This window comes from Eptatretus burgeri, chromosome 5 (assembly GCF_056783735.1).
Source record: "Eptatretus burgeri isolate ZD-2024b chromosome 5, Ebu_testis_v1, whole genome shotgun sequence".
In the NCBI taxonomy this organism is placed as follows: Eukaryota; Metazoa; Chordata; class Myxini; order Myxiniformes; family Myxinidae; genus Eptatretus; species Eptatretus burgeri.
The window spans coordinates 82848224-82875688 of NC_140965.1; the positions used below are offsets into that span (position 1 = coordinate 82848224).

General features: G+C 45.7%; 1 protein-coding gene and 1 long non-coding RNA gene across 4 annotated transcripts in view; one reads left to right on the top strand and one right to left on the bottom strand.

Moving 5' to 3' along the window:
- LOC147026845 (sulfotransferase 1C2-like) overlaps positions 1–27465 on the top strand; it is a 58740-nt gene that overhangs the window by 19481 nt on the left and 11794 nt on the right. Inside the window, exons 1-4 of one of the 3 annotated variants that reach the window (XM_085882691.1) lie at positions 4972–5106; positions 17967–18121; positions 19847–19981; positions 23586–23683. In XM_085882691.1, coding sequence (XP_085738817.1) covers positions 5099–5106; positions 17967–18121; positions 19847–19981; positions 23586–23683 — 396 coding nt within the window. In that variant the 5' untranslated portion in view covers positions 4972–5098. Of the gene's footprint in view, positions 1–4971; positions 5107–17966; positions 18122–19846; positions 19982–23367; positions 23487–23585; positions 23684–27465 lie in introns of those variants that run through there. The other 2 variants (XM_085882690.1, XM_085882692.1) reach the window with 2 other exon arrangements.
- The window catches only part of LOC147026846 (uncharacterized), a 39793-nt gene continuing 29153 nt past the window's right edge, over positions 16826–27465 (bottom strand). The window contains exons 2-3 of the long non-coding RNA XR_015058524.1: positions 21008–21117; positions 16826–17148 (exon numbers count right to left, since the gene is read on the bottom strand). This is a non-coding gene — a long non-coding RNA (uncharacterized LOC147026846). The remainder of the gene's footprint in view (positions 17149–21007; positions 21118–27465) is intronic.

Genomic DNA, 27465 nt, shown 5'->3' on the forward strand with positions numbered 1-27465 from the left:
TATTTGTTTGTAGGCACGATAACTCGAGAACACAAGAAGCAACCAATGTCAAATTACACCAAGTGATTCAGGAGGGTGATGGCTCATGCTGCTTTGATTTTGGTCAAAATCGGTCAAAGGTCAAGGTCACAGTGAGGTCATACATCCAAAAATTTCGATTTTTGATGGTTTGGTACAGAATCGTCGGAGAAACTTCTGGTTTACGTCGCAACCTTCTCGAGAGAGCTTTTATTAGACAAGGTCAGAGGTCAAGTTGACGATTTCGTAAGTACCAGTCTCTCACTGTTTGTTTGTGTGTTGGTTACTTACGAAATCTAAAGATTTCGTAAGTATATTGATGACTTCCGTTTCTGTTTGTTTGTTTGTGGGCACGATAACTCGAGAACGGAAGGAGCTACCAATGTCAAATTACACCACCTGATTCAGGAGGGTGGTGGCTCGCGCTGATTAGATTTCGGTCAAAGGTCAAGGTCACAGTGAGGTAAAACATTCGATTTTTGATGGTTTGGTACAGAATCATCGAAGAAACTTCTGGTTTGCGTCGCTACCTTCTCGAGAGACAGCTTTTATTCGACGTCAGAGGTCAAGTTGACGATTTCGTCAGTACCAGTCTATGACTGCTTGTTTGTGTGTTTGTTTGTTTGTAGGCACGATAACTTGAGAACCGAAGGAGCCACCAATGTCAAATTGCACCACGTGATTCAGGAGGGTGATGGCTCGTGCTGATTAGATTTTGGTAAAATCGGTCAAAGGTCAAGGTCACAGTGAGGTCAAATATTCGATTTTTGATGGTTTGGTACAGATAACTCAACGGAAGAAGCTCCCAATGTCAAATTACACCACATGATGGCTCACGCTGATTAGATTTCGGTCAAAATCTGTCAAAGGTCAAGGTCACAGTGAGGTCAAACATCCAAAACATTCGATTTTTGATGGTTTGATACAGAATCATCATAGAAACTTCTGGTTTGCGTCGCTACCTTCTCTGGAGACAGGTTTTATTAGACGAGGTCAGAGGTCAAGTTGACGATTTCGTAAGTAGCAGTCTATGACTGCTTGTTTGTTTGTTACTTACGAAATCTAAAGATTTCGTAAGTATATTGATCACTTCCGTTTCTGTTTGTTTGTTTGTAGGCACGATAACTCGAGAACGGAAGAAGCTACCAATGTCGAATTACACCACGTGATTCAGGAGGGTGATGGCTAGCGCTGATTAGATTTTGGTCAAAATCGGTCAAAGGTCAAGGTCACAGTGAGGTCAAATATTCAATTTTTGATGGTTTGGTACAGATAACTCGAGAACGGAAGAAGCTACCAATGTCAAATTGCACCACGTGATTCAGGAGCGTGGTGGCAAGCGCTGATTAGATTTTGGTCAAAATCGGTCAAAGGTCAAGGTCACAGTGAGGTCAAACATTCGATTTTTGATTGGTGCAGAGTCATCGTAGAAACTTCTGGTTTGCATCGCAACCTTCTCGAGAGACAGCTTTTATTAGACAAGGTCAGAGGTCAAGTTGACGATTTCGTAAGTACCAGTCTATGACTGCTTGTTTGTGTGTTTGTTACTTACGAAATCTAAAGATTTCGTAAGTATATTGATGCCTTCCATTTCTGTTTGTTATTTACGAAATCTAAAGATTTCGTAAGTATATTGATGCCTTCCGTTTCTGTTTGTTATCTTGCCAAAATGAAGTTTTTGCAAATATGTTAGTCAGCTTGTTTTTTTTTATTGTTTGTTTGTTTGTTTGTCTGTAATCACGTATAAAAAATTCTGCAGAGCACAGTTATCATCGGAAATTTTTGTAACAGCATATATATCAGAGGCCTATAGAGGTCCCTTTCAGTGCACAAATTTTTGAAGGTCAAAGGTCAAGGTCACTTTGGCGCAAATCAGGGGAGTCGACGAAACCCTTATTTTTTGAGTAATTTTGATCGGATCGTCTTCAAACTTCATGGGAATATAGTTCATGGTCTGGCGCTCAGCTGATTAATTTTTGGTGGCGATTGGCCTTGACCTTCATATGTTTCTTTTTTGTTGTTTTTTTGGTCTGTAATCACGTATAAATCACTCTGCAGTGCACAGTTGTCATTGGAAATTTTTGTAACTTCGTATATCAGAGGCCTATAGAGGTCCCTTTCAGTGCACAAAATTTTGAAGGTCAAGGTCACTTTGTCGCAAATCAGGGGAGTCGACGAAACCCTTATTTTTTGAGTATTTTTGATCGGATCGTCTTCAAACTTCATGGGAATAAAGTTCATGGTCTGGTGCTCAGCTGATTCATCTTTGGTGGCAATTGGCCGTGACCTTCATGGTTAGCGCCAAAGGTCAAACTTTCAAGTTTTAGGAACCATATCGTGTCATACCATAAATTGAACACCTCGATGAGTGCTTTCTAGATATGTCAAGCTTGAGGCATTATGATGTCATTTGGTGACGTTATGAGGCAAACGCATATTTTTCATGGTTACTCTGTAGAACGATTCTCATCGGAATCTCTCGTCGGCAGATATTCCTCAAGGAGTCGCTCCTCGTGGATAGCAGCTCTGTTCACCTCAGTGTGACCTTAAAGAAGTCACACGTGGTCGGTCACCTTTTGGCAAGACCCTGCGGGTGACATTGGTTTACTTTGTTTGTTTGTAGGCACGATAACTCGAGAACGGAAGAAGCTACCAATGTCAAATTACACCACGTGATTCAGGAGGGTGATGGCTCGTGCTGATTAGATGTTGGTCAAAATCGGTCAAAGGTCAAGGTCACGGTGAGGTCAAACGTAATTCCGTAAATTCATGTGGAGAAATGGAGTATTTTTGCTTCGCTCGACGTTATGAATTCGTTTTAACTTCGATTTTTATTTTGTCTTCGGTTTTTGCGATCGCTTTGGACGCTTTAAACTCGGTTGTCGAAATTCTGGTAAAAATCGGATGTTTTGGAGACGTTTTAAGATTGTATAAAAAATATTTCACTCGACGCGTCACGGGTCGTCCCATGATGCAGTGCGCTTGAGTAGACGCGTCGTTGAGTGACGTTAAGGTTTTGCGTGGAGAAATGGAGTATTTTTGATTCGCTCGACGTTACGAGTTCGTTTTAACTTCGATTTTAATTTTGTCTTCGGTTTTGCGATCGCTTAGGACGCTTAAAACTCGGTTGTCAATTTTGGTAAAAATCGGATGTTTTGGAGACGTTTTAAGATTGTATAAAAAATATTTCACTCGCCGCGTCACGGCTCATCACGTGGTGCAGCGCGCTCCAGCAGACGCGTCGTTGACCACGTAAAGGTTTTGCGTGTGCGCGCTGACGGTGTTTTCGATAAAGATGGTGTTTAAAAGTCATTTTTTATCCCAATAAAGGTTATCGTCGCATGCCTGACTCGCAAAGCTGTCGGATTATGTAAAGATTGTTGGTGGATGGCTGAATATTATGGTTTTGTGACTTTGATAAAATAATATTAAATAATTGCGTGGAGAAATGGAGATTTTTGCTTCAGTCGACGTTACGATTTTTGATGGTTTGATACAGAATTATCGTAGAAACTTCTGGTTTGCGTCGCTACCTTCTCTTGAGACAGCTTTGATTAGACAAGGTCAGAGGTCGAGTTGACAATTTCTTAAGTCCCAGTCTATGACTGGGACTGTGGGGCAGGGAATCAAGAGATGGGGGGTCGGGGAGTGAAGAGGCGGGGCCGGGGTAATTAAATTTTTGGGCGGGGGTAAGCAAATTGAAGGTGGGGGGGAATGGGGCAGGGACGGTGGATGAGTCGGCGGGAGCAAGCACGCCCTGTCCAGTCCATGTCCCTCGAGTGTGGGTGAGCTGGTGAGGGTGGTTGAATGAACGGAATCCGTCTGTGACGGGGCTTCGGCTTGTATAAAATAATTGCGTGGAGAAATGGAGATTTTTGCTTCGGTCGACGTTACAATTTTTGATGGTTTGGTGCAGATTCATTGTATAAACTTCTGGTTTGCGTCGCTACCTTCTCTTGAGACAGCTTTTATTCGACAAGGTCAGAGATCAAGTTAACGATTTCGTAAGTACCAGTCTATGACTGCTTGTTTGTTTGTTTGTGTGCAGGATATCTCAAACAGTTGTGGACCGATCCGGATTGAATTTGCTGGTCAGGTTGGGTATGTGACAAGGAAGAATTGATTCAATTTTGGTGAAGATCTGATTCCGGATCCAGATCTAATAATTCTTAAGTGATGCTTCACCATTGAGAGATAGGGCTAAGCTAATATATAGCATGATATCTCAAAAAGCTGTGGACGGATTCGGACGAAACTTGTTGGACAGGTTGGGTGTGTGGCAAAGATCACTTGATTCAATTTTGCTGAAGATTCGAATCCGGATCTGGATCCGAGACTTATTTAATTTTTAAAGTGATTCTTCACCATTGAGAAATTGGGCCAAAAGCGATATATAGTACTGTTGTATAGCATGATATTAAAAAAATGTAGTGTGCCCAATATGTTTTCATTGATCAAGCCCTACGTGGCGGAGTTATGCGCTCTCCCGTGTGCGCTTCTAGATTTTTTTTCGTGATTCTTCACCATTCAGAGATGGGGCCAAAAATGAAAAATAGCACGATATCTCAAAGTCGTGGCTGGATTTGGGCGAAACTTGGTGGACATGTTCAGTGTGTCACCACGACCAATTGATTCGATTGTGGTGAAGATCCGAATGCGATAATTTTATGTAACGAGAATCCGAATACGAATACGAAACACGATATGTGGCACGATATTTCAAAAATGTATTGGGCCAGATTTGTTCTCGTGGATCAGGCATTACGGGCCGGAGGTACGTGCTCTCCCGGGTGCCCTTCTAGTTCTCAGGTGTTTCCATTATTTTTCACTGCCAGAGTAAGTGAAACACGTTAATTAATCCTCGGTTTTCATAACGTTTTGTGGCTGGGCGGGGAATCGTACACACGCGATTTCAGGAATGGGTGGGTGGGGGGGGGCGTTAAATGAAAAACAGAGAAAGCAGGGGGGGTGTGTGTGCTGTCGGTGGATTGGCCAGGGAGGGTTTGTAGAAGAGGATTGGATGAGGAGGTGAAGGAAGAGGATAAAAATCAGACTTGTCAACAGATCTGAATCTGGCGTGATGGAGGGGTAGGTTTTCTGCAAAGTTTGTTTCTTAGTTTAACATTACAAATACTTCGTGTTAAAGTTTCCCATACATTCTTTGTTGTTGTAACGTTCACCAGGCCACACGAACAATGTACTGAAGTCTCAATAAGTTCTTTATTGCTCTTATCAATTAATCTTTTCTTCTCCAACATCCGACTTTGTTATCTCAATCTTTCTCTCTCCTTTCGCTTCTTTCTTTGTCTTTCTCCCTTTCCCATTCGATTATGGTCCTGCTGGTTATGCCTAATTGTTGCCATGCTACCCCTACTGTCAATTAATCTTGCTCTTTCATGAGTTTCGCCCTTGTAGAGAGAGAAATTAAAAAGTTGAAAAATGGAGAAGTGGTGTTAATGGGACGTGTTTGATAGTCCTCGGGTGTGTTTCATTACCAATCAGCTTGTCATCGCTTGTCAAGCCAGCCGTTCCTTATCAATCGTTTTGTTGGAGTGCTTGCTTGAGTGCTAAAGTCGCTTGGCAAGCGCTCTTCAAGCTCACTACCTCCACCACCCAAAGTGAAGGAGGTTATGTTTTCAACCATCTCTGTTTGTTTGTCTGTTTGTGTACAGAATATCTCAAAAAGTTGTGGCTGGATCCGGATGAAATGTGGTGGGCAGGTTGGGTATGTGACAAGGATGAACTGATTATATTTGGTGAAGATACAGATTTGGATCCGACTAGTAGAATTTTTTCAGTGATTCTTCACGATTGAGAGATAGGGCTAAACTCATCGAGAGCATGATTTTTCAAAAACGTTATTAGCCCTGATAAGTTCTCGTGGATCAGGCATTACGTGGTGGAGGTATGCGCTCTACCGTGTGCCCTTCTAGTTGGTAATGGAACACACCCAAGGTTCTGGACTCATGACCTTTTGACTTCCCCTCCGACGAGATCATGTTTTTTTTTATCTCCTTGACTATATGAGCAACCATATAGTAATTTAATTGCTTGCTAAAACACACTAAGTCATCCAAAAAAAAAACTTCATCAACTAAACAATTTTAAGAGCCTGTATAGTCCAAAAAGCTGTCACATCAGTAGTGTTTAAACAATTAACAGGTAACCTATTCTTCATCAACTTCTTATTGAAGGGAATTGAATGATCCAAAAAACAGCACAGAACATCATAATACCCGTCTTGTATATTATTTCCGAGTTTGTGGTTTCGTGTCGCGCTATCTTCGACTTTGTTCTGCGCTCAAGTAACGTGATATTCGGCTTACATTATCTCAAAGATCATATGAGGTGCATGGTACAAAAAAAAGTAAATAAAATGGTTCTGAAACAGTGAAATCGTATTCCACTTACTGCATTAAAGTAAAATTACTACTGATACTCTGCATTTGTTCCTTTCTCAAACACACCCACCCCAACATGTCTCGTAGAGCGTGGGTTATGCTAATGTTCAAATTAATTCTAAAAACAAATGTCTGCATAATAAAGTGTGAAATGTCAGTGTATTATTTTGAGCAGAACTTACCTGTAATTGGCTCACCTGAAACTTGTGAAGGGAGATGATTCATTGAAAAGTAAGTGGTGCTGGTTTTTTTTTAGTTTTAGCAGAATCCAGATGATACATTGAACATTATCAATTATATGAACACATTGTACTTCATCTATATATTCCGAAAACTATCATCTTGTATGTATGTATGTATGTATTGTTGCGGATTCGCGCCCGCCGGCGTGCGAACGGCCACGTAACTCGAATCGCGGCACGTCGCACACCGGACGGACAATCCCGTCGTGACCCTCTCGGACTAACGCCGGGAACTAGTCACGGGTGGGCCTTTCGGCCTCACCACGATCGTGCCAATCGGCCCCCCGCGTGGGATAGGGTTGCTCGCCAAATTCGACCTACCTAAGTACCCACACGGAGGGTAGACCGGGCGATCGCACCTCGCCGCAGGTCGACTTCGGACACGGGCCACTTTAAGCGACCCGTTCCGTACTATCGGGATAACCGAGCGGTGTTATCGTCAACCTCGACGGTTCGATTAATTATCGGGCGTTTTAGCCCACGACCAACCCTTTACGTGAAGCAAGATGGAGATTCAATAAAAGAAAAGACGAAGCGAAATGGGAGAAACAGTTCAACATAAAGCACATTTATTCCGCGGCAAACGGAAAGCACACATATACAATTATACACCAAAAGCAAATGTAAAAGAAGAAACACCACAATAATGCACAAAAAGCAAATGTAAAAGAGAAACACAATGCAGATCTACTACCGACTACCGAGCACACGGCAACACTTATGCAGTTTTACTTCACAGACGGCGCCGACAACACATATACTCAAAGCAAAAGAAAAAGGGACCACCCTCAACGATGAGGGGGGCAGACGGGCCTGGGGCCGAGACCGCGTCGAGCCTACCCGTCTGGTGATGAGCCGCAAAATGGCGGTGGCGCCCCGACTCCGCGGGCCTCGCTGGCACTGCCTGGAAATGGGGTGGGAACGGGGCCCCCTTTTCACACTATCTCAGCGCGGGGGGAAACAGGAGGGGGTTGTTGATGCTCGGGGGAATGAGGATATCTCGCTGGCTTGGGTCCCGCGACGAGCGTCTCCACCGCGACCTCGGTCGCGTTACCGGCCTCCCCTCTCCGCAGCTCCCCGACTCTGACACGAGCGCCCTCTCGACTGCCTTCGCCGCCGCCACAACTCTCCAACTCTCCACTCTTCTCAACTCTCCTTGACTGACTGCCTTTTCGGCGAGCGAACATGGCCCTTTATAGCCCCCGGGGCTTCGCTCCTTCACTTTCGACCTTTCACCTCTGGCTGGCTCCCCATTGGACAGAGGAAAAGTGGGCGTGAATGATTTTTGATCCGCGAATCTGCATATTGCGATTATACTCCGACGCACCTGGAGGCGGGGCCAAATCGCCCCACGCTCGCTGATAGGACGGAACAGAAGTGGGCGTGAATTGTTTTTGATCCGATTTCTTCGGAAAGGCTGGTGTTTTTGCACCCGCTGCTCGGTGCGCGCCCTGGACGAGTCCAGGATCGGCGCCCACAAGCGGCGCGGGAATGGCGGTGATGCGATTGTTGCGAGAGCGAGATGTGACAGTAAAGGTCGTGGCTGTTGGCGTTGTTGTTGTTGTGTGATGGCTGTTAAGACGTGGTTGGTGGTGGTTGTGGTGGTAGTAATGGCGGCTGGTCCAAAATAAAGGTCGTAAAAGAAAAACGGCGATCTAAAAGGGTCGCAGCCCGAATGAATGACATTTATTCTCCCTAAACAACGGGTTTGGACTAACTACACATATACTTACAGAGATATCTCACCTACGGGACCTGAATGGTGGTTTGCGAATTTCGTCAACCACAACACTACCCCCTCCCCTTTTTACAGACTCGTCCCGAGTCGTCAAATTTTCGTGTGCCATCATGTGTAGTTTTCCCCTAGTACATTTTACCTACGGATCCCTGAGTGCGACATTCATGGTATTCGTGTCCCCAAAATAAATATCCTGAGGGCTGAGTAACTACCTATACAAACCCACTCACACGGACGACTTAAATAAAATTGCCGGCGCTAAGACAGACATGCCGGGGGCGCACTCATATTTACAGTACATCTTAACCTTAACTTACAAATTTTACACTAAACCATGGCCCAGGATCAATGGTCTCTGCAAAAAGAAAGCAGTTAGCAGGGAGCCAGGCTGCTCGCATGCAGTCTCTGGCTCAAACAATGCAGGTGACAGGGAACGTGGCCGGCTGCTCACATGCAGTCCAAGGCCTTCCCTTTTGAAATGAACGCAGTGAACCACAACGGTGCATGGGCTGCACAAACGCAGTCTCCGTGCCAGCTCAAGTGGCACACGCAATGAACACAACGGATGGATGGATGGACACAAACATTGTGCACGGGCCGCCACTGCAGGCCCGTGTTGTAGCTGCCAACAGGGCAGTTCTTGCAGCTTGCAAACTGTTGCTTTCTGATCCTGGCGCACATGGCAATGAACAGGGGGGGGGGGGCAAAGCAAAAATTGAACGGTGCTGGTGAACAGGGGCAGTGGGCATGGCATGGCAAAGGTGATCAGGCAAACACAGCCTGCAGAACAAGGCCGCTGCAGGCAAACACAGCCCGCAGATGAACTGGCCGGTACAGGCCTTGCAGCACAGCAGCTGCAGCCGATCCAGCCGGCACAGGCCTTGCAGCAAAACAACAGCTGCCGATGAAGCTGGCCGGCCTTTGCCTTGCAGCAAAGCAGCCAGCAGATGAAGCTGGCCAGCCTTTGCCGTTCAGTGGAGGTTGGTGGAGGGAGTGCGGTGGTGCTGGTCACTCGGAAGGCGGGCTCGGACCTACCCTACGGTCTCCCTCCCAACCTATCGCCTTTGCCTGTCACTGTCTATACCCACTCCCTTAATTTGTCAAACTCCAATTTAGCCCCAACTTTTTTATTTTTTATTTTTACTTCCCCACTATAAATCGTCCCCTAACCCCCTGTACTGTCCTTGTTCGGCTAACTTATCCTGTCACCTAGCCTACTCCCAACCCCTACGTTCCCTTCCCGGAGGGGAACAAGGGAGAGCTAGCGTCCTGTGTCGAGGCCCAACGAAGCCTCAGAATGGCCTCCCCAGAGTTCAGCGATCTATAACACAAAGTGGGTCCAGCGGCCAACGAGAGCGAGGGGATGGATGGTGCCGGGGGGGGTACACTTCCTATTCTGCCCTATCCATTTAACTGTTAAACTACCCCGGGGCTTTCAACAAGCGCCTCTTGCTTAAACTATTGGTTCTAACAACCCAGATTCCCGTCGCCTGTGTTGGTGTCCTCTCAATTTCGGGCCTCGCCCCCCAATTTTCTCTCCGTGCCCTCACACGGTCTCATGGCTGGGACGCGTGGCTCCTCTTGGCAGGTACGACCCTCTGCCAAATCTCCAGCTATGGCACCCCCGGGCACTACACTGCCTCCGAGCCTACCAGCTCCCTAACACCGGGGAGTGCCCCCCATGGCACCTCCCCTGAAACGCACACGTGGCAGGCTGGCTTCCCAGGCCCCTTTCCGAGGGTCACCCGTGCCCACAACACTGCCCACGCGGCTAATGGCGCTCCGGGCCCCTGCACCAAGCAGGCGCACCCATGCCCACTACGCTATCCTGGCCCCCCATGGACCCTTGGCCTACCACGGCCGACTAGCCTGGTGCCCGGGGTACCCACTCAGCGATACTCACCTTTCGCAGCCACGCTCCCAGCCCGTCAACAGGGCTCCTGCACCCCTCCAAACGGGTTTCGAGCCTACATTCACACCAACAGCAAAACGACTTCCATATTTGTTAATTTGACTAACCCACTAACTCAGTCTACACTGACCCCGGGGTCCCTTGGGCGGGAGTCACTCCTCCCCCCAATCACTCATCGCACCATGCAGTCCCCATTCGATCCATACACACAGACCCGCTGGCCTCACTCACTCACCAAGCACATGCTTCCACTTCACTCACCAACCCTTCAACACACTCACCGCTGAACTCTGCCATCCTTCTAACTACCTCCTCTAACTAACTCGTGCTCCCACGTCGTCCCTTAAACTAGTAGCACGTTCCTTTTAACACTACATAGCTAAACTACGTCAACTCTACACATCCAAAGGCTGTCACTGTCTCCAAATCTCTAAAATAAATTTTATTTCCCCACCTAAAGCTCATCTAAATCCCTCTAACTAATCCATTCCACGGGCCCCATGAGGACTTACCCCTGCCCCATGGAGCCGGTCTAGCTAAGCTACCCCTTCCCCCTAACTAGTTTCCATCCTGTGCCCTGGTAAGGGGGTCTTCCACCCCTTGCCCAGGAATCCTGTGCACCCGAAAGTGAGGCTTGCTTTTTTTTTTTTTTTTTCACATGCGCAGCACCAGCGCGGCAACTCACAGCTCGCGCACTTTGCACCTGCCCGTGACGTCATGCAGCTGCACGTGTACCTCGTCCCTCCTTGGACGGAACCATCCGGCAGGGATACCCTTCCTGCCGGATTCAAACCCCACGTGCAGCCATGACGTCACCGTGCGCATAAAAAAAACACAAGCCCCACGTCTCGAGGGGTTCCCCACGCGAACACATGTGCTTTTCCCGTTGGAGCTTAACACACACGATCGCGTGGAGAACCCGTCCGGTCCAAATCCGAAATCCTGCCTAAACTTTGTCCGTCCGCGGGATCGGCAAATCCACCGCTGGCGTTTCCGGACCGGGACTTCACTCTCGCAAGCGAGCACGTGGGGGCCTCGTGCGTTGCACAGCACGGACCTCGTGCTCAATGCTGGGTGAACCCGGCACGGTCCCCGAAACAACTACAGCCGCTACTCGGCTTTCTTTCTTCTGTCGCCGTCGTCGTCGCCATTCAACACGCGCACTCCCGCGTGTTACGACGCTAACACACCTCACCATTAAACTCACACCGGGAGACGCGGCTGCATGTTCACACATGCCGACCGACATCTCCCTTACACACAGCGACCTTGCACACGCTGTCTCTCTCACACTCGGCCGCTCACTCACGCATGCCATTTCCCTTGCACACGTGGCTCCACTCACTCGCGGCCTTCCACTCACTCGTGCCATTTCCCTCACAAACCATACCACTCACACACGCGGGGGCACTCGCCCGCGGTGCCTCACTCATACTGGCCGTTTCACTCACACACACGGCGACACTCACATACGGTGCCTCATCCACACACGGCATGCTGGGAAGCACGCCCTTTGGCACACTTGCCACTACACCACTCACACACGCGGGGGCACTCGCCCGCGGTGTCTCTCACACACGCGGGGGCACTCGCCCGCGGTGTCTCATTCACACACGCGGGGGAACTCGCCCGCGGTGTTTCATACACACATGGCGCGCTGGGAAGCACGCCCTCCGGCACACTTGCCACCACACCACTCACACACGGGGTCGCTTCCATACACGGGGACGCACTCACACCTTGCACCACACACACAGGGACAACCACACTGAGGATTCGTGTCCCCACAAGAGTCTCCGGGGCCTCTATACCCCCCAAGCTTTCCGTGCACCTGTCCACAGCACCCGTCCCCTCAACCTCGCAAAACACGACCGAACCCACCTGGTCGTGATTTGCCTCAAGGGGGCATACTCCCTCCCCTCGTTCCTGGAGGAGGCCATCCAACTGCTCGCACCGGGTCTCTACCCAGTCCGCGAGCTCACCCGCATTATCCTCCACTACCTCCGTGTGTGTGTGCGTCACTTACCCCGTCTTCATCGTGTAGTCTTCCCTCTATCGTTCCCATCTCCCGTGTCTCTGCCAACTCAGTCACCTCTTCCCTTATCTCCCTTATCTCAACTATTATTTCCGTCTCTTCCGTTATCTCCCTCGTGCACGTCTCCGTCACCCCAATTAGTTTTTCCCTCTCGGTCACCGCCACTGTTGCTTTCTCCATCACCTTCACACTTCTCGCCCAACACGTCCCCCGAATTACTTTGTCCTTACCCGCCTCCACCGCGGGCCCGACAGCCGTTGCACTCCCTCCCAGCTCGTTCGCTCCCACACGTGGAGTCGCCATTTTAAGTTCCCCAGTTTACTGCCTTCATGCCCGCCTGCAGGCTTCAGCCCATGCTCTGCGTCTCACCCCGCAGCCCTTTCATTTCTTTCTTCATGTTTGTTTCCATTTCGTTCATTTGCTGTGTATTCGCATCCATCTTTTCGTTCATGCCTTTTATTTCATTTTTCATTTCATTTGTGTTTGTATCCATCCTCGCTGTCATTGCTGCCAGCATGGCGCATAGCTGGGCCATGTCGGGTGCACTCAGCTGAGCCGATTCGGCAAGGATCGGGGGGTTTTGGCGGAGAGGGGGAGGGGAGGTGTCGTACACCGCGGCCGCCGCCTCACCTATTTCGGGCTCTGGGTTCAGTTGGGGGAGTTCGTGTTCCTGCACAACCAACATTTCCTGCACGGGGATTTCATCCTGGACCATGGATTCTACACATTCTAAATCCATTTCTAATACCCCCGGCTCCCGCTCGCCTTGAGACGCCATCTTATTTCTCGTAAAGGGTTAATTTGAATCGCTCGTAATTTGGAGGGAATCGGGGGTCGCTCCTCTCACCCCTGGACTGATTCCCGTGAATTTAGCTGGAGACAGGAGAGCCCGTTTTCCCGCTCTCCGACACCAGTGCCGCGAGGAGGGGGGATGGGTTTGTATCTCACGACCTGACACCAGTGTTGCGGATTCGCGCCCGCCGGCGTGCGAACGGCCACGTAACTCGAATCGTGGCACGTCGCCCACCGGACGGACAATCCCGTCGTGACCCTCTCGGACTAACGCCGGGAACTAGTCACGGGTGGGCCTTTCGGCCTCACCACGATCGTGCCAATCGGCCCCCCGCGTGGGATAGGGTTGCTCGCCAAATTCGACCTACCTAAGTACCCACACGGAGGGTAGACCGGGCGATCGCACCTCGCCGCAGGTCGACTTCGGACACGGGCCACTTTAAGCGACCCGTTCCGTACTATCGGGATAACCGAGCGGTGTTATCGTCAACCTCGACGGTTCGATTAATTATCGGGCGTTTTAGCCCACGACCAACCCTTTACGTGAAGTAAGATGGAGATTCAATAAAAGAAAAGACAAAGCGAAACGGGAGAAACTTCAACATAAAGCACATTTATTCCGTGGCAAACGGAAAGCACACATATACAATTATACACCAAAAGCAAATGTAAAAGAAGAAACACCACAATAATGCACAAAAAGCAAATGTAAAAGAGAAACACAATGCAGATCTACTACCGACTACCGAGCACACGGCAACACTTATACAGTTTTACTTCACAGACGGCGCCGACAACACATATACTCAAAGCAAAAGAAAAAGGGACCACCCTCAACGATGAGGGGGCAGACGGGCCTGGGGCCGAGACCGCGTCGAGCCTACCCGTCTGGTGATGAGCCGCAAAATGGCGGTGGCGCCCCGACTCCACGGGCCTCGCTGGCACTGCCTGGAAATGGGGTGGGAACGGGGCCCCCTTTTCACACTCTCAGCGCGGGGGGAAACAGGAGGGGGTTGTTGATGCTCGGGGGAATGAGGATATCTCGCTGGCTTGGGTCCCGCGACGAGCGTCTCCACCGCGACCTCGGTCGCGTTACCGGCCTCCCCTCTCCGCAGCTCCCCGACTCTGACACGAGTGCCCTCTCGACTGCCTTCGCCGCCGCCACAACTCTCCAACTCTCCACTCTTCTCAACTCTCCTTGACTGACTGCCTTTTCGGCGAGCGAACGTGGCCCTTTATAGCCCCCGGGGCTTCGCTCCTTCACCTTCGACCCTTCACCTCTGGCTGGCTCCCCATTGGACAGAGGAAAAGTGGGCGTGAATGATTTTTGATCCGCGAATCTGCATATTGCGATTATACTCCGACGCACCTGGAGGCGGGGCCAAATCGCCCCACGCTCGCTGATCGGACGGAACAGAAGTGGGCGTGAATCGTTTTTGATCAGATTTCTTCGGAAAGGCTGGTGTTTTTGCACCCGCTGCTCGGTGCGCGCCCTGCACGAGTCCAGGATCGGCGCCCACAAGCGGCGCGGGAATGGCGGTGATGCGATGGTTGCGAGAGCGAGATGTGACGGTAAAGGTCGTGGCTGTTGGCGTTGTTGTTGTTGTGTGATGGCTGTTGAGACGTGGTTGGTGGTGGTTGTGGTGGTAGTAATGGCGGCTGGTCCAAAATAAAGATAGTAAAAGAAAAACGGCTATCTAAAAGGGTCGCAGCCCGAATGAATGACATTTATTCTCCCTAAACAACGGGTTTGGACTAACTACACATATACTTACAGAGATATCTCACCTACGGGACCTGAATGGTGGTTTGCGAATTTCGTCAACCACAACAGTATGTATGTATGTTCCCGAAATACAGCCAAAACGGTACAAGACAGCGCAAACATTTTAGGGCCACATTACTCACCATTCTCCTGCAGTGTGCAGTATCAAGTTTCATTCAAATCGAACAACGAAAAAAATTATTAAAAAATAAATTCCCGATTCAGTCAAGTATGCAAACAACCTCAGTAGTATAGTTCACTGGAGCTATCTTTTTTTTTTTTTCTTGAAATGATTTTTTTTTCATCAACCGCTGTCACAACGGGAACCCAACGGGTTCACGGGTCGTCTAGTACAGTGTTTCTCAAGGTGGGGCATGGCAATATTTTGGTGGGGCATGAGGATTCAGAATTAATGAATCAATATATGATCGCTTTCATAGCTTTGCACTTTCAAATTTTCAAAAGTTTGAAGCTGCGACCGATGCCTCATAGCGTCATACCTAAAAACTGCTTCACCGCGCCCTTGTTAGCCAATCTGCCGGTAAGGTGTGCCCTTGATCAATTCAAGATTTGCTCCAAGCTAAGAGAAATCGACTGGAACTCACGAAACGTGGTGATTTAAGGCTGAAACTGACAAAATTGGTTCCTCAAATCAAACAAATCTGCTGCTAGCGTCAAGGGCATGGCCCCATTGAGGTGAGTCGCAATTGAGTAAAATTTGCAATAAAGTTTTGATAAAGCTTTTTGAATACATATTTAGTATATACTGTAGTGTCTCCAATCATGGTGGGGCGTATGATTTTTTTTTGAAAATCAAAGTTGGGCGTGGGACAAAAAAGGTTGAGAAACACTGGTCTAGTACACACTATATTAATTAACCCTGTGTGAACTTTTAATATTTTAATAGTAAAAGTTATGGGGGGGTAAGCAGGCAGCACAGTATCGGGGGCTATAAGAAAAGCTAATAGGGTTTTAGGTTGTATTCACAAAGTTAAATCGAAAGCGGTTGTATTAACAATGTACAGGAATTTAGTGAGACATCTCGAATATTGTATTCAGTTTGAGTCACCATATCAGAGGAAAAACATCGCTGCCAAGGAGAGGGTTCAGTGTGGAGCAAATCAATTGATTGTGAAGCTCGCTCGAGTAAACTATGAGGAGTGCCTGAAGTTTACATGATAAATGGACATGTATGATAAATTAGAAATGAAGTGATTACGAGGGTATCTAACAGAAATGAAGACAACGAGGATGTCGAAAATTAATGTGGAAGGGGTTTTTAACAAAATGTGCAGTAACGAGACCAGAGGCCACAACTTGAGAGAAAATAAGAGATTTAGGGACGGTAGTAAGGCGGGGGTCTTTCACTCGGAGAGTAGGTATGGCATGGAATGGTCTCCGTGGAAGACTAAGGGCAACAAAAACAGCCAATGGGTTTAAACTGGAATTGTATAGCTACCTCGAAGCATTTTGAAAGAGAGGTACATTGACTGGAAGGTAGCTTTGGTATGGCTGTCAGGGTTCGAGATATTGAAAAATACCTTGGAGATCTCTCCATGAAATTAAGTGGAGAACCAGAACCATCCCCCTCCTTGCTTATCCCTCAAACTCCCTCCCCTCTTCTCAGTGGAATTGAGTCAAGAAACTGAAATATCGTAGTGTTGTGAGAGCACAGGCATGATGGCCCAAATGGCCTCATCCTGTGTTCAAGGCCTATGTATTGTCACATCTGAGGATTGCAAACGCGATATGGTTTGGTGCCAGGGTCTTTTATCCCGTGAACGGTTTCGAACCACTGTATTCAATTGAAATATCTTGAACCTTACCATTCCCCAAAGTCTCCCAATTTAACCGAATTTGACTGGAACATGCACAGACAGGAGGCAGAATGGTGGAAAATGTTTCTTTCTTTCATAGCAGTTTATTTATAATGAGTATATTGGGAGAAAAGTGGATGGGATGTGCAAAACAGAACAAAGCAAGTGAGTCAACAGACACAAAGATGGATGTGGAGGTACGCAAACTTATCTGCAATGATGAATAAAGAACATTTCATCACACCACGAGGTGCCACAGAAGAATGAATCACGACAATGATGGGGAAATGCAGGTGAGGACTTCCCTTTGGCGCAATGAGTTGTATGAAGGGCAATGGTGCAGCTCGGGAACAGGGAGGGTGGAGGAGCGATGCAGTGGATGCGAGGGACTGTGAGATGGCATCCACTTCTCCAGAGAGCAGTGCACCCTGTCCCAAGGATAAAAGAGCAAGAGAGGAACAGAGTGTGAGATGAAGAGAGCCAGCAGGGCAAGTGAAATGTAGAATGATGTTCTTTTGCCAATGGATCCCACTCTATTGTAATCATGTGCGTGTGTTGACCTATCCCTAGTGCAGACTCTACTTTTCCACAGAGATGCACGGTGGGTCTTCTGGCCTGCCCTCCATACTCTGTGATGTCCTTTGCCTAATGCGGGCCCAGTAATTGACTGCCCGCTACTCGCGCGAGGTGTCATCCTCCAGGCCGTCCTGCCGATGTGGTAGCCCCAATTAAAAATAAAGTCCATCACCTCTTCTGGGCATGGCAGTGCATCTTTTCACCATGACTTGTATCGATGTACCAACATTTCATGTTAGTGTCCCTTTGAAGCATGTACTGCTTTCCCGTGTACATTTTTGTTCCCGGAAGTCCTCACCTGCTCCAACTGCTAACAAGAGGTGTTTACATATACAACCTTACTCTGACTATACCATCTCTATGCTGCCTTCTCAGTGGCACTTGTAATAAGATCATTTACTTGACTGTCTGACAGGTCACTGATGCATGGCAATCTAACCAACTCAAAATATCCGGATGCATGATGCACTTTCCACAATCTAGCTGTGGATCCTACCCACTCCCCCCCACCTCCCACCACCCACCTACCTTCCACAAAACACAAAATGTAATATATCCTTGCATCTCTGCAAACAAAGCTTCCAATGCACTTTGTGATGAAGTCAAAGAAATATTGTCCACCACATTTTCTTTGTCATCCTGTTTGCACCTTTTTCTGTCTTCATTCAAGTGCACCTGAACAAGTCAATCCCATCAGGGGTCGTTGCAAGTTGGTCGATGTTGACGGTGTGCCTTTGTCTGAGTATTTTGCTGTGAACTGGGAGGAGAAGAGCAACTTTCAAAGCTTTCCTGATGATGTTGTCATCGTCACTTACCCAAAATCTGGTAAGCTTGAAGCTGGTGATTCTTCTTTTTCCTTCTTTCATATACAATGTAGTTTTTTTTTTTTTCTGTAGATTATGGAATTAATCCAATACACACCATCACACAATGGCCGACTTCTTCCTTCGGATGCAGCACACGGTTGTGGGATAGCATTATTGGCTGAGGGCACGGCCATGCCGCTGATGCAGTGCCCTCTGTAGGTTATGGCAATAATTTGGGATTTGGCCAAGATGCCGGTGATAGCACGCATACTCTTCGCGAAGGATACAGTGGGATCTTTAACGTCCACCAACTAATGCCGGCAGAAGGGATACCCATTCGAGGTCCATCCGAGGGACGCCACACACATTGATGAATCGCCCTGCTTGTGAAACACCAGGATGACAGTTTATAGCTGGGTCGGGATTCAAATCTAGGCTAGACAGCTTGGAGGTGAATGTGAATCGCGTACTGATTTCAAAATATACCTCAGTACGTTTTGTATGGTCAACCAAAATATAGGCGAGACACCCCATCTTCAGTTCCCAACTGTAGGCTGTTTGCTCCATGATTCACATTCTAGTCTGTAAACGGTTGAGTTGATATCCATTTTCGACATGCGATGGAGTGTGTTAGCAATTTCGGGCATGTTAATTGAGTTTAACTGGACATGATCTTTTTTTGTGAAACTTGGTCGAAGGCTCCTGGAGGAGCGGCAACACCAATCAAGCACAGACACGTGAATAAATCCATGAGATAACACCAGGCTTTATTTCAGAGAAAGAGCCACTGAACTGAAGGGAAACGACAACTTCCTGGGTCACTTCGAGTTCTGGCAATATCATCTTTATGACATCACTTTTCTCTCTGCACTTGGGGGGAAAATATTGGGTGCCAAACCACATGGTTTATCCACGTTCTATCCTCTAAATGCTGAATGTCAAACAAGGAAGCAGCATCTTTGCTATTATTATTTTTTTTTTAATCTTACATCTAACTGCCGATGTTGAGATCAAACTGCCGATCTTCCAGACCCAGAGCAAACATTCCAAATGTTATGCCACCGAGTCTGGTATAACCTGACCATCCTACTTATTTCAATGCAGGATGAACGCCTCCCTCAACATGGTTCACCACACTCTACCTGATGGAATTTGAATTCATTGTACTCCAGCAATTTTTTTTATTTTTTCTCTCTGAAATTGATCTTTCATTAACCTCTGCTTCTTCCAGGAGGTAGACTAAATTTAGTGGGAGTTAAGCAATTTGTGAAGTGATTATTGTTTTTTCATGTTGGAGCACAATTTCAATACGATGTAGAATATACAGTCATAACCTCTGCCACCGACGGTGGAAGGGGGTTATGTTTCCACCTCTGTCTTTTTGTGGACGGATCTGGATGAAACTTGGTGGACACGTTGGGTGTGTGACGAGGACGAACTGATGAAATTTTTGTGAAGATCTGAATGTGAGAATTTTCCAATTTTTAAAGCAATTCTTCACCATTGAGAGATGTGGCGAACAACGATATTTGGCATGATGTTTCAAAAAGGGCCGAATATGTTCTCTTGGATTAGGCATTGCGTGTCGGAGGTATGCGCTCCACCAAGTGCCCTTCTAGTTCTGAATGTAATATGAAGAAGTAAAATACCACAAAGCATACTCATTTACATCTTGTGGTTTACTGTATTTTATTTTTCCCTTGCACCCCGAATGTCCTTTGTGTTTACTCACATCTGTCTGTAGGCACGACATGGGTTCAAGAGATTGTTGAACTGGTGCGTTCTGATGCTGATGTAGAGTTTTGTAAACGAGCACCGGTTGATAAGCGTGTTCCATTTTTTGACCTCACTCCAGACCATTCCACAGGGATCAAATCCGGTGAGTGACAACTAACACAAGAGAAAATATGTGTGTGTGTGTGTGTGTGTGTGTGTGTGTGTGTGTGTGTGTGTGTGTGTGTGTGTGTGTGTGTGTGTGTGTGTGTGTGTGTGTGTGTGTGTCTTTATGGGAGTGGTTTGGTTGCACATGAACGTTTTCAATGATATATTTATTGCAAGGTAAGGAGAACAAGCTCAAATGAGCTAGGATCCTCGTCCTCTTAATGATGACGTCATAAAAACGAATACGACGTCATTGTGATGTATCAGGTTTGCGATAAATTATCTGTGCTAATGCCCGGCTTGATTCCCACAAACAAAATTCAAACAGCTTGCCTAGTTTCGGAGATAATGGTATAGGTGATTTCCATTAGTGGTGATATTATGACGTCAACTTTTTTTCTCGGAAGAATTTCCAAAATCGGAGACGGTTACTGCCTGCGCGTGGGCTTTCTGCATATACATGGCAAGTTTCACGAAGATCCGATGGAAACTCTGGGTTGTGAAACAAAAAATGTCAAAAAATAGGAATGACGTCATAAAAATTGACGTCCTAACCCTAACCCTAACGTCATCGTGATGTATCATATGTGGCCTGTCGCAGCTAAGTGGGAGCCACTTCGTTCCAAAACTGACCATAAATTATCAAAAATGAACTTCATGAAATTATCAAATCATCAACTATTCCATAAACTGGAGCATATATGGAACACAAGGCAAAAAACAGTTTATCAATTCAGACAAACACAACTCAGGAAAGGAACCAGACTGATAAACATTTAAATATCATGGACACTTACTATGACAATCCGTTCCACTTGTTATGTCAGGATGTCGCAACACTATAGTATCAAATTTTGGCAATTTTTCATATTTCTCGATGGACATGAATAAAAAATTAAATTTTCTTCCCTCCAAATGGTTGTCAGATAAATATTTGAGCATTATTGCTCATAGACTTGTGAAGTCCGTCTGATTCATCTATTTTATCTATTTTAATGTCCAAATACTTAAAATATTCACTCACCTCAATATTTCAGCAATAATTCCAGAATTCCATAATCGTCACGTAATGGCGAACAAGAACAAAATCTCCCTTTAACTGTTGAGGGAGATTGAGGCAAACCTGTATTTTTCCTGCAAAGAAGGTCATGACAGAAATGTATCATTTGGGGTAAGAGATTTCAAATTCAATGATTCAGGAAAAATTGTATTGTGTATAATATTGATTGTCGCATAATGGCGGACAAATTTGAAATTTTGAAACGCGTGGTCAGTGAGCGGTATTTAATCAAAATATGTCTATAATATTTGTAAAATTAGATACAAGATTATTGTTGGTAAAATGAGCCTCATCTCAGCCACTTTCAGCACACTTCACAGAATAGCACAGGCACTTTTATTGTTTCATCCCTGAATAGGCATTCAATGTGAAACTAGGATAAATTTCACTCCATCACATGCCACTCAGCCAATTTTTGATCGATTTCCAAACTGCAACTTATGTTCTGGAAAGGAAAGTTCACTCTTTCTGTTGAAATAAACTTTTCAAAACCAAGTTCTAATGACGAATATCAGATAAATTAAACAACATCTGGAAATATGACTGCTTTTTCAGCTGATAGCATTTAATGTACATGAATCCTAGGATCCTGACATCTGACGGTCATTAAAGTATACATTTTAAAATAGATTTTTCAATGCTATAACTGACTGTGAGGGTTTCAAGAAGGATAGTTTACTCATATTTGTGTTTATTTACTGTTATTTAAATACAAGCATTGGAACAGGGTGGCTCCCACTTCGCTGCGACAGGCCATGTGCGGTAATTCATCTCTGCTAATACCCTATTCAATTGCCGCAAACAGAATTCAAAAAGCTTGCCTAGTTTCGGAGATAATTTTTAGGCGTTTTCCATTAGCGGAGATATTTTGACGTCATAACCTTTTTTCTAGGAGGAATTTTCAAAATCGGAGATGGTTACTGTCTGTGCATGGTATTTTTACATATATTTGCCAAGTTTCAGGAAGTTTCGATGAAAACTGTAAGTTGTGAAACAAAAAAGTCCACAAGAAGAAGATTACGAACAACAACGTGAGTAAGACTTAGAGATCCTCCACGAGGATCTAAAAAAGGTAACTGGATAGATAGTGTTTGTTTTGGACTTTGCCTGACACTTCTTCCACTCACCTTTTGATAGGAGCTCTATGCGAGTGCTGACATGTAAAATGCAAGTTATTTCAAAAGAACAAAGTTCGAAAGCAATATAACGATTTCAAAATACCTCAAATCAATTATGTTAGTTGATTGATAAGAAAACTCCATAGAATTTTGCAAAATGGATGTTGCAATGTTGAGTTTATTCAGAGACAGGACTTTCTTCATTAGAAAGGAGGTGATTACGAGGGAGATCTGATTGAGATATCTAAGATAATTAAGGGTGTAGACAAAATAAGTACAGAAGACTTTTTCATGAGAATGGATTTCCACTACAGGACTAGGGGCCATAACCTTAAAATATACAATAGGAGAGTTAAGACAGTAGTACACTAAGTGCGTATGTCAGCTTGGCTGCTGTGGAGCTATCATTTCTTTATAAGCGTGTTTGTGCCGCTGATACTGTGCTCCTCTACCAGTACACTGGTTCTCATTTCACCGACCTCAGAAAAATGACAGGTAGAGTCAACCCCACCCAGTGTTAATTCAGCGGTGAACAGGGCTCAAACTCAGGACCCTAGGATCCCAAGCCAGCCGCCCAAGCCACGAAGCCAACACCAGGCTTATACAACAGGAGTAAGACAACTGGTCTGTCACTCAGAATGTAGTTAATGCATGGAATGATCTCCCGAGAAAGGTAGTGGAAATAAATGGGTTTAAATTGAAATGAGAAAAAGTACTTAGATGCTCGAGTATGGATGTGAGATTGTGCACATCTGCAGTGTTTGTGATGTCTGTTGAACGAACTCGTCAAAATATTAGAAAGTGTGTGTGTGTGTGTGTGTGTGTGTGTGTGTGTGTGTGTGTGTGTGTGTGTGTGTGTGTGTGTGTGTGTGTGTGTGTGTGTGTGTGTGTGTGTGTGTGTACATTCTCCCTAACTCCTCATCGTTACCTGCATCCCTTGTTTGTCCTTCTCCATCCACTTTCTTCCTTCTCCTTGCTGTTGGTGTTTCCTCTTTCTCCTGTTGTTCCCTTTATGTTGTGTCCTGATTTGTTCTGTATAATCGCTCTTCCATGAGCCTAGACCATGTAAAAATATACTTCAATTAATTAAAAAAAATTATTCAGATATTGAAATAAAAGAGATATAAAATAATAATAATTAAAAACCAATGCACCGACATTCCCAGACTCTGACATTCGCAGTATTTTTCAGGAATGTACCCCCCCGCGAACAGCGGGGTCCGACAGTATACCATGATATTTCAAAAAGTTGTGGACAAGCTTGACGAAACTCGGTGGATGATTTGGTTGGGTGACAAGAACAAGCCAATTTGTTTTTGGTTCAGGTATTTATTAATAACTATTAACCCCTTTTCTTATTGGAATTTAAGGTTCCATTCCATCAGTAACACCTTTGATTATTCTGTTTCTCTTTGGAATTGCAGGATTGGATTTGATTGCTGAGATGAAACCCCCACGATTGATAAAATCCCATCTACCGTACAAGCTGTTACCAAAATCATTCTTTGAGAATGATTGTAAGGTAAGGATTTTAATTCTGATCTTGATAAGCGCTCACATTTCTTTCTTACTCAGCAACATGAAATGCAATTAGAAAAATCATTTTGTAATTTTTATTTCTCAACTGTGAAGGTTAAATTTCTGTCACCTTTTACCCCTCAGCCCGAATTGGGCTGAAAAAGGGGTATTGTCGTCACAGGCGTTGTCCGGCTGGCGTCCGGGCGTCTGCCAACTTTTGGTTTCCGTCGATTTCGAGAATGCCTTGCCCGATTAAATCCATTTTTGCAGTGTGTGTTGGGGTTGAGTAGAGGAAGGTTCCTTTCGATAATGGGCGCGCTGCGATTTTCATTGTGGCCTCCATGGCAGCCATCTTGAAATTGGTTTCTTCCGATTTCGAGGAGAACGCCTTGTCCGATTAAATCCATTTTTGCTGGGTGTGTTGGGGCTGGGTCGAGGAAGGTTCCTTTCGATAATGAGCGCAATTTGATTCTCGGCTCGGCCACCAGGGGGCCAAAACTGAAAACCTAGAAATGGCTATTTCTCCTGAACAAATGGCTGGATCAGCGCCAAATTTTTTATCACAGGTATATCTGATGAGGATACATGAGATGTAACCCGGGTTTTTGATTTGACCTACTTTTCAAGGTCACAGAGGTTAAAGTTCATACTTCGGTGTTCGGGCGTCCGTCAACTTTTGGTTTCCGTCAATTTCGAGGAGAACGCCTTGTCCGATTAAATCCATTTTTGCAGGGTGTGTTGGGGTTGGGTAGAGGAAGGCTCCTTTCGAAAATGGGCGCGCTGCGATTTTCAGTGTGGCCGCCACGGCAGTCGTCTTGGAATTTGTTTTCGTCAATTTCGAGAACGGCTTGGCTTGTCCGATCAAATCCATTTTTGCAGGGTGTGTTGGGGTTGAGTAGAGGAAGGTTCCTTTCGAAAATGGGCATTCTGCGATTTTCAATATGGCCACCATCTTGAAATTGGTTTGCGTCAAGGGGCGTTAGGGGTTACGCCCACTTTGCGGAGCTATTTTTGTATATTAAAACACACGCTGCATGCCCAAAGGGGTCGTGCGTTTTCAGTCCTTTTACCTTAATTAAACATTTTCTCACACTGATGTGTGAAAATGATGCTTTAGATTCGGTGGGGGCTTGAGAGGGTGGGGGATATTATATTTCATATTATTATTCCTTCTATTATTATTATTATTATTGTGCCATATAGCCTGGTGTTGGCTTCGTGGTTAGGGTGGTAGCTTGGGATCCTCGGGGTCCTGATTTCGAGCCCTGCTGCCACTGAATTAACATCAGGGAGTTGACCAAGCCTGTCATCCTTCCGAGGTCGGTGAAATGAGCATCAGTATACTGGTAATTATCCCTGCGTGCCGAAGATGACTAGAGGGTTGGCGTAAGGAAGGGCATCCGGCCGTAAAGACATTGCCACAAGAGCCGGCAAAAACAAGCATTCTCATGTATTGTTTAACAGGCAGGATGATTGATTAATGTGTGTGCCGTCTCCTGGATGTATGCTCATATCTGCTGGGCCGGATGCTCATGTCTGCTAAACCGGATGCTCATATCAGTGAGAATGTACCATGATTGGAGCCGGCAAAAAGCTGACCCCTGCTAAGGGAAAAAGGCTTTAAAATGGTGTGATGATGATGATATTATGATTATGCCATTATCATTATTACCTCCACCACCGAAGGTGCAGGGAGGTTATGTTTTCACTCCTGTCTGTCTGTCTGTCTTTGTTTGTCTGTCTGTGAGCAGGATATCTCAAAACTAGAAGGGCACTTAGTAGAGCACATACCTCTGCCCCTTAATGCCTGATCCAGGAGAACATAACTGGCCCAATACATTTGTGAAATATGCTATATGTGTCGTTTTTGAGCCCGATCTCTCAATAGTGAAGAATCGCTTCAAATTTTTTTCTAGGAGTCCGATCCAGATTCGGATCTTCACCAAAATCAAATCAATTAGTCGTGGTTACACAGCCATCCTGCCCAACAAGTTTCTTCTGAATCTGTACACTACTTTTTGAGATATTCTGTACACAAACAAACAAACAGACAGATGGAAAGGGGGTGTAAACATTACCTCCTTCACCTTCGGTGGCAGAGGTAAAAAGTTTTGGATGGATTCAGATGAAATTTAGTGAACAGGTTGGGTGTGTGAAAAGGACAAAATGATCAGCTTTTGATGAAGATCCGGGAAGAAGAATTTTTTAGGTGATTCTTCACCATTGAGAGATTGGGCCAAAACGATATATAGCACAATATCTCAAAAAGTTGGGGACGAATTTGGATGACATTTTGGAGACGGGTTGGGTGTGTGACAGGGAAGAATTGAATAGATATTGGTGAACATCTGGATCCAGATCCCAATAGTATAATTTCTTAAGTGATTCTTCACCATTGAGGATGGGGCCAAAACGATATACTGTAAGGCATGATATTTCAAAAATTTGTGGATGAGCTGTGACAGAACCAGGTGGATGAATTGGTGAGGTTACAAAAACAAGCTGATTCGATTTTGGTTCAGGTCCGGATCCAGATCCAGCCTATAAGTGGAACACAAAATGTAAATTCTTCATCCTGGCGTAGGTATGTGTTCTACCGTGTGCCGTTCCAGTTACCTTCGCCACCAAAGATCAAGGAGGTTATGTTTTCACCCCTTTCTGTTTGTCTGTGTGTTTGTGTACAGGATATCTCAAAAAGTTGTGGACGGATCCGGATGAAATTTTGTGGACCTGTTGGTTGTGTGACTAGGAATAATTGATTCATTTTGGTGAAGATCTGGATCTGATAGTTTTTTAAGTGTTTCTTCACCATTGAGAGATCAGGCTAAACCGATATAGAGCACAATATCTCAAAAGGTTGTGGACGGATTCGCACAAAACTTGGTGGACATGTTAGGTGTGTGACCATGACAAATTGATTCGATTTTGCTGAAGATCTGAATCTGGAACGGACTACTCGAATTTTTAAAGTGATTCATTACCGTTGAGCGAATGGGCTCAAAATGATATATGGCATGATACCTCAAAAATGTGTTGGGCCTGATATGTTCTCATGGATCAGGCATTATGGGGTGGAGGCGGCCATTATGTTCTACTTACCTTTGTTATTATTACTGGCCTGTGAAAAATGCCACAATAAGCTATCTACACATCTTATCATGGATTTTTCCCAAGGTGGAAAACCCCCTTAAAAAGGGGGGCAAATTAAGTCACAACAACCTCCATCGTGTGACCTTTGGTCCTCTTGTCAAGTTTGGTTGAGATTTGATAAGTAACAACCGAATGTATCATCAGTCAGTCAGTCATACAGACAAAAACCAAATTGCATTTTTTGGGGATGAAGAGAACCTTTCGTTGTTTGTTCTGGCCAAACCTGTGTTGTCACTGGAGAAGCCTCACGTTAGAAATTCTACCTTTTCCTTCTTCGTGGTGAATGCACAATGTGAATGACAAATCCCTTGTTCATGATGAACCTGGTATTCATTCTGTGGTGTAAACTGCACTTTTACTTTTGCCAAGCAAATTCCATCTGCCATTTCACTGATATGATGGGAATACTAAGAGAAAGAAGGGAGAGGGAGGGGGAGAGGAGGTGAGTGGAGGAAGAGAGGATGGGGGAGAGGGAGGAGGGGAGAGAGAGACAGACAGATACAGACACGGGGGAGAGAGACGGACACAGACTTTGACTTTTGGAGTCCTTTTATTACAAAAGTAAAAATCTATGTATGTACAATTTACAAATCAGAAAACACCACCAAAACGAAGAAGAAAAAAAAGGATTAAAGT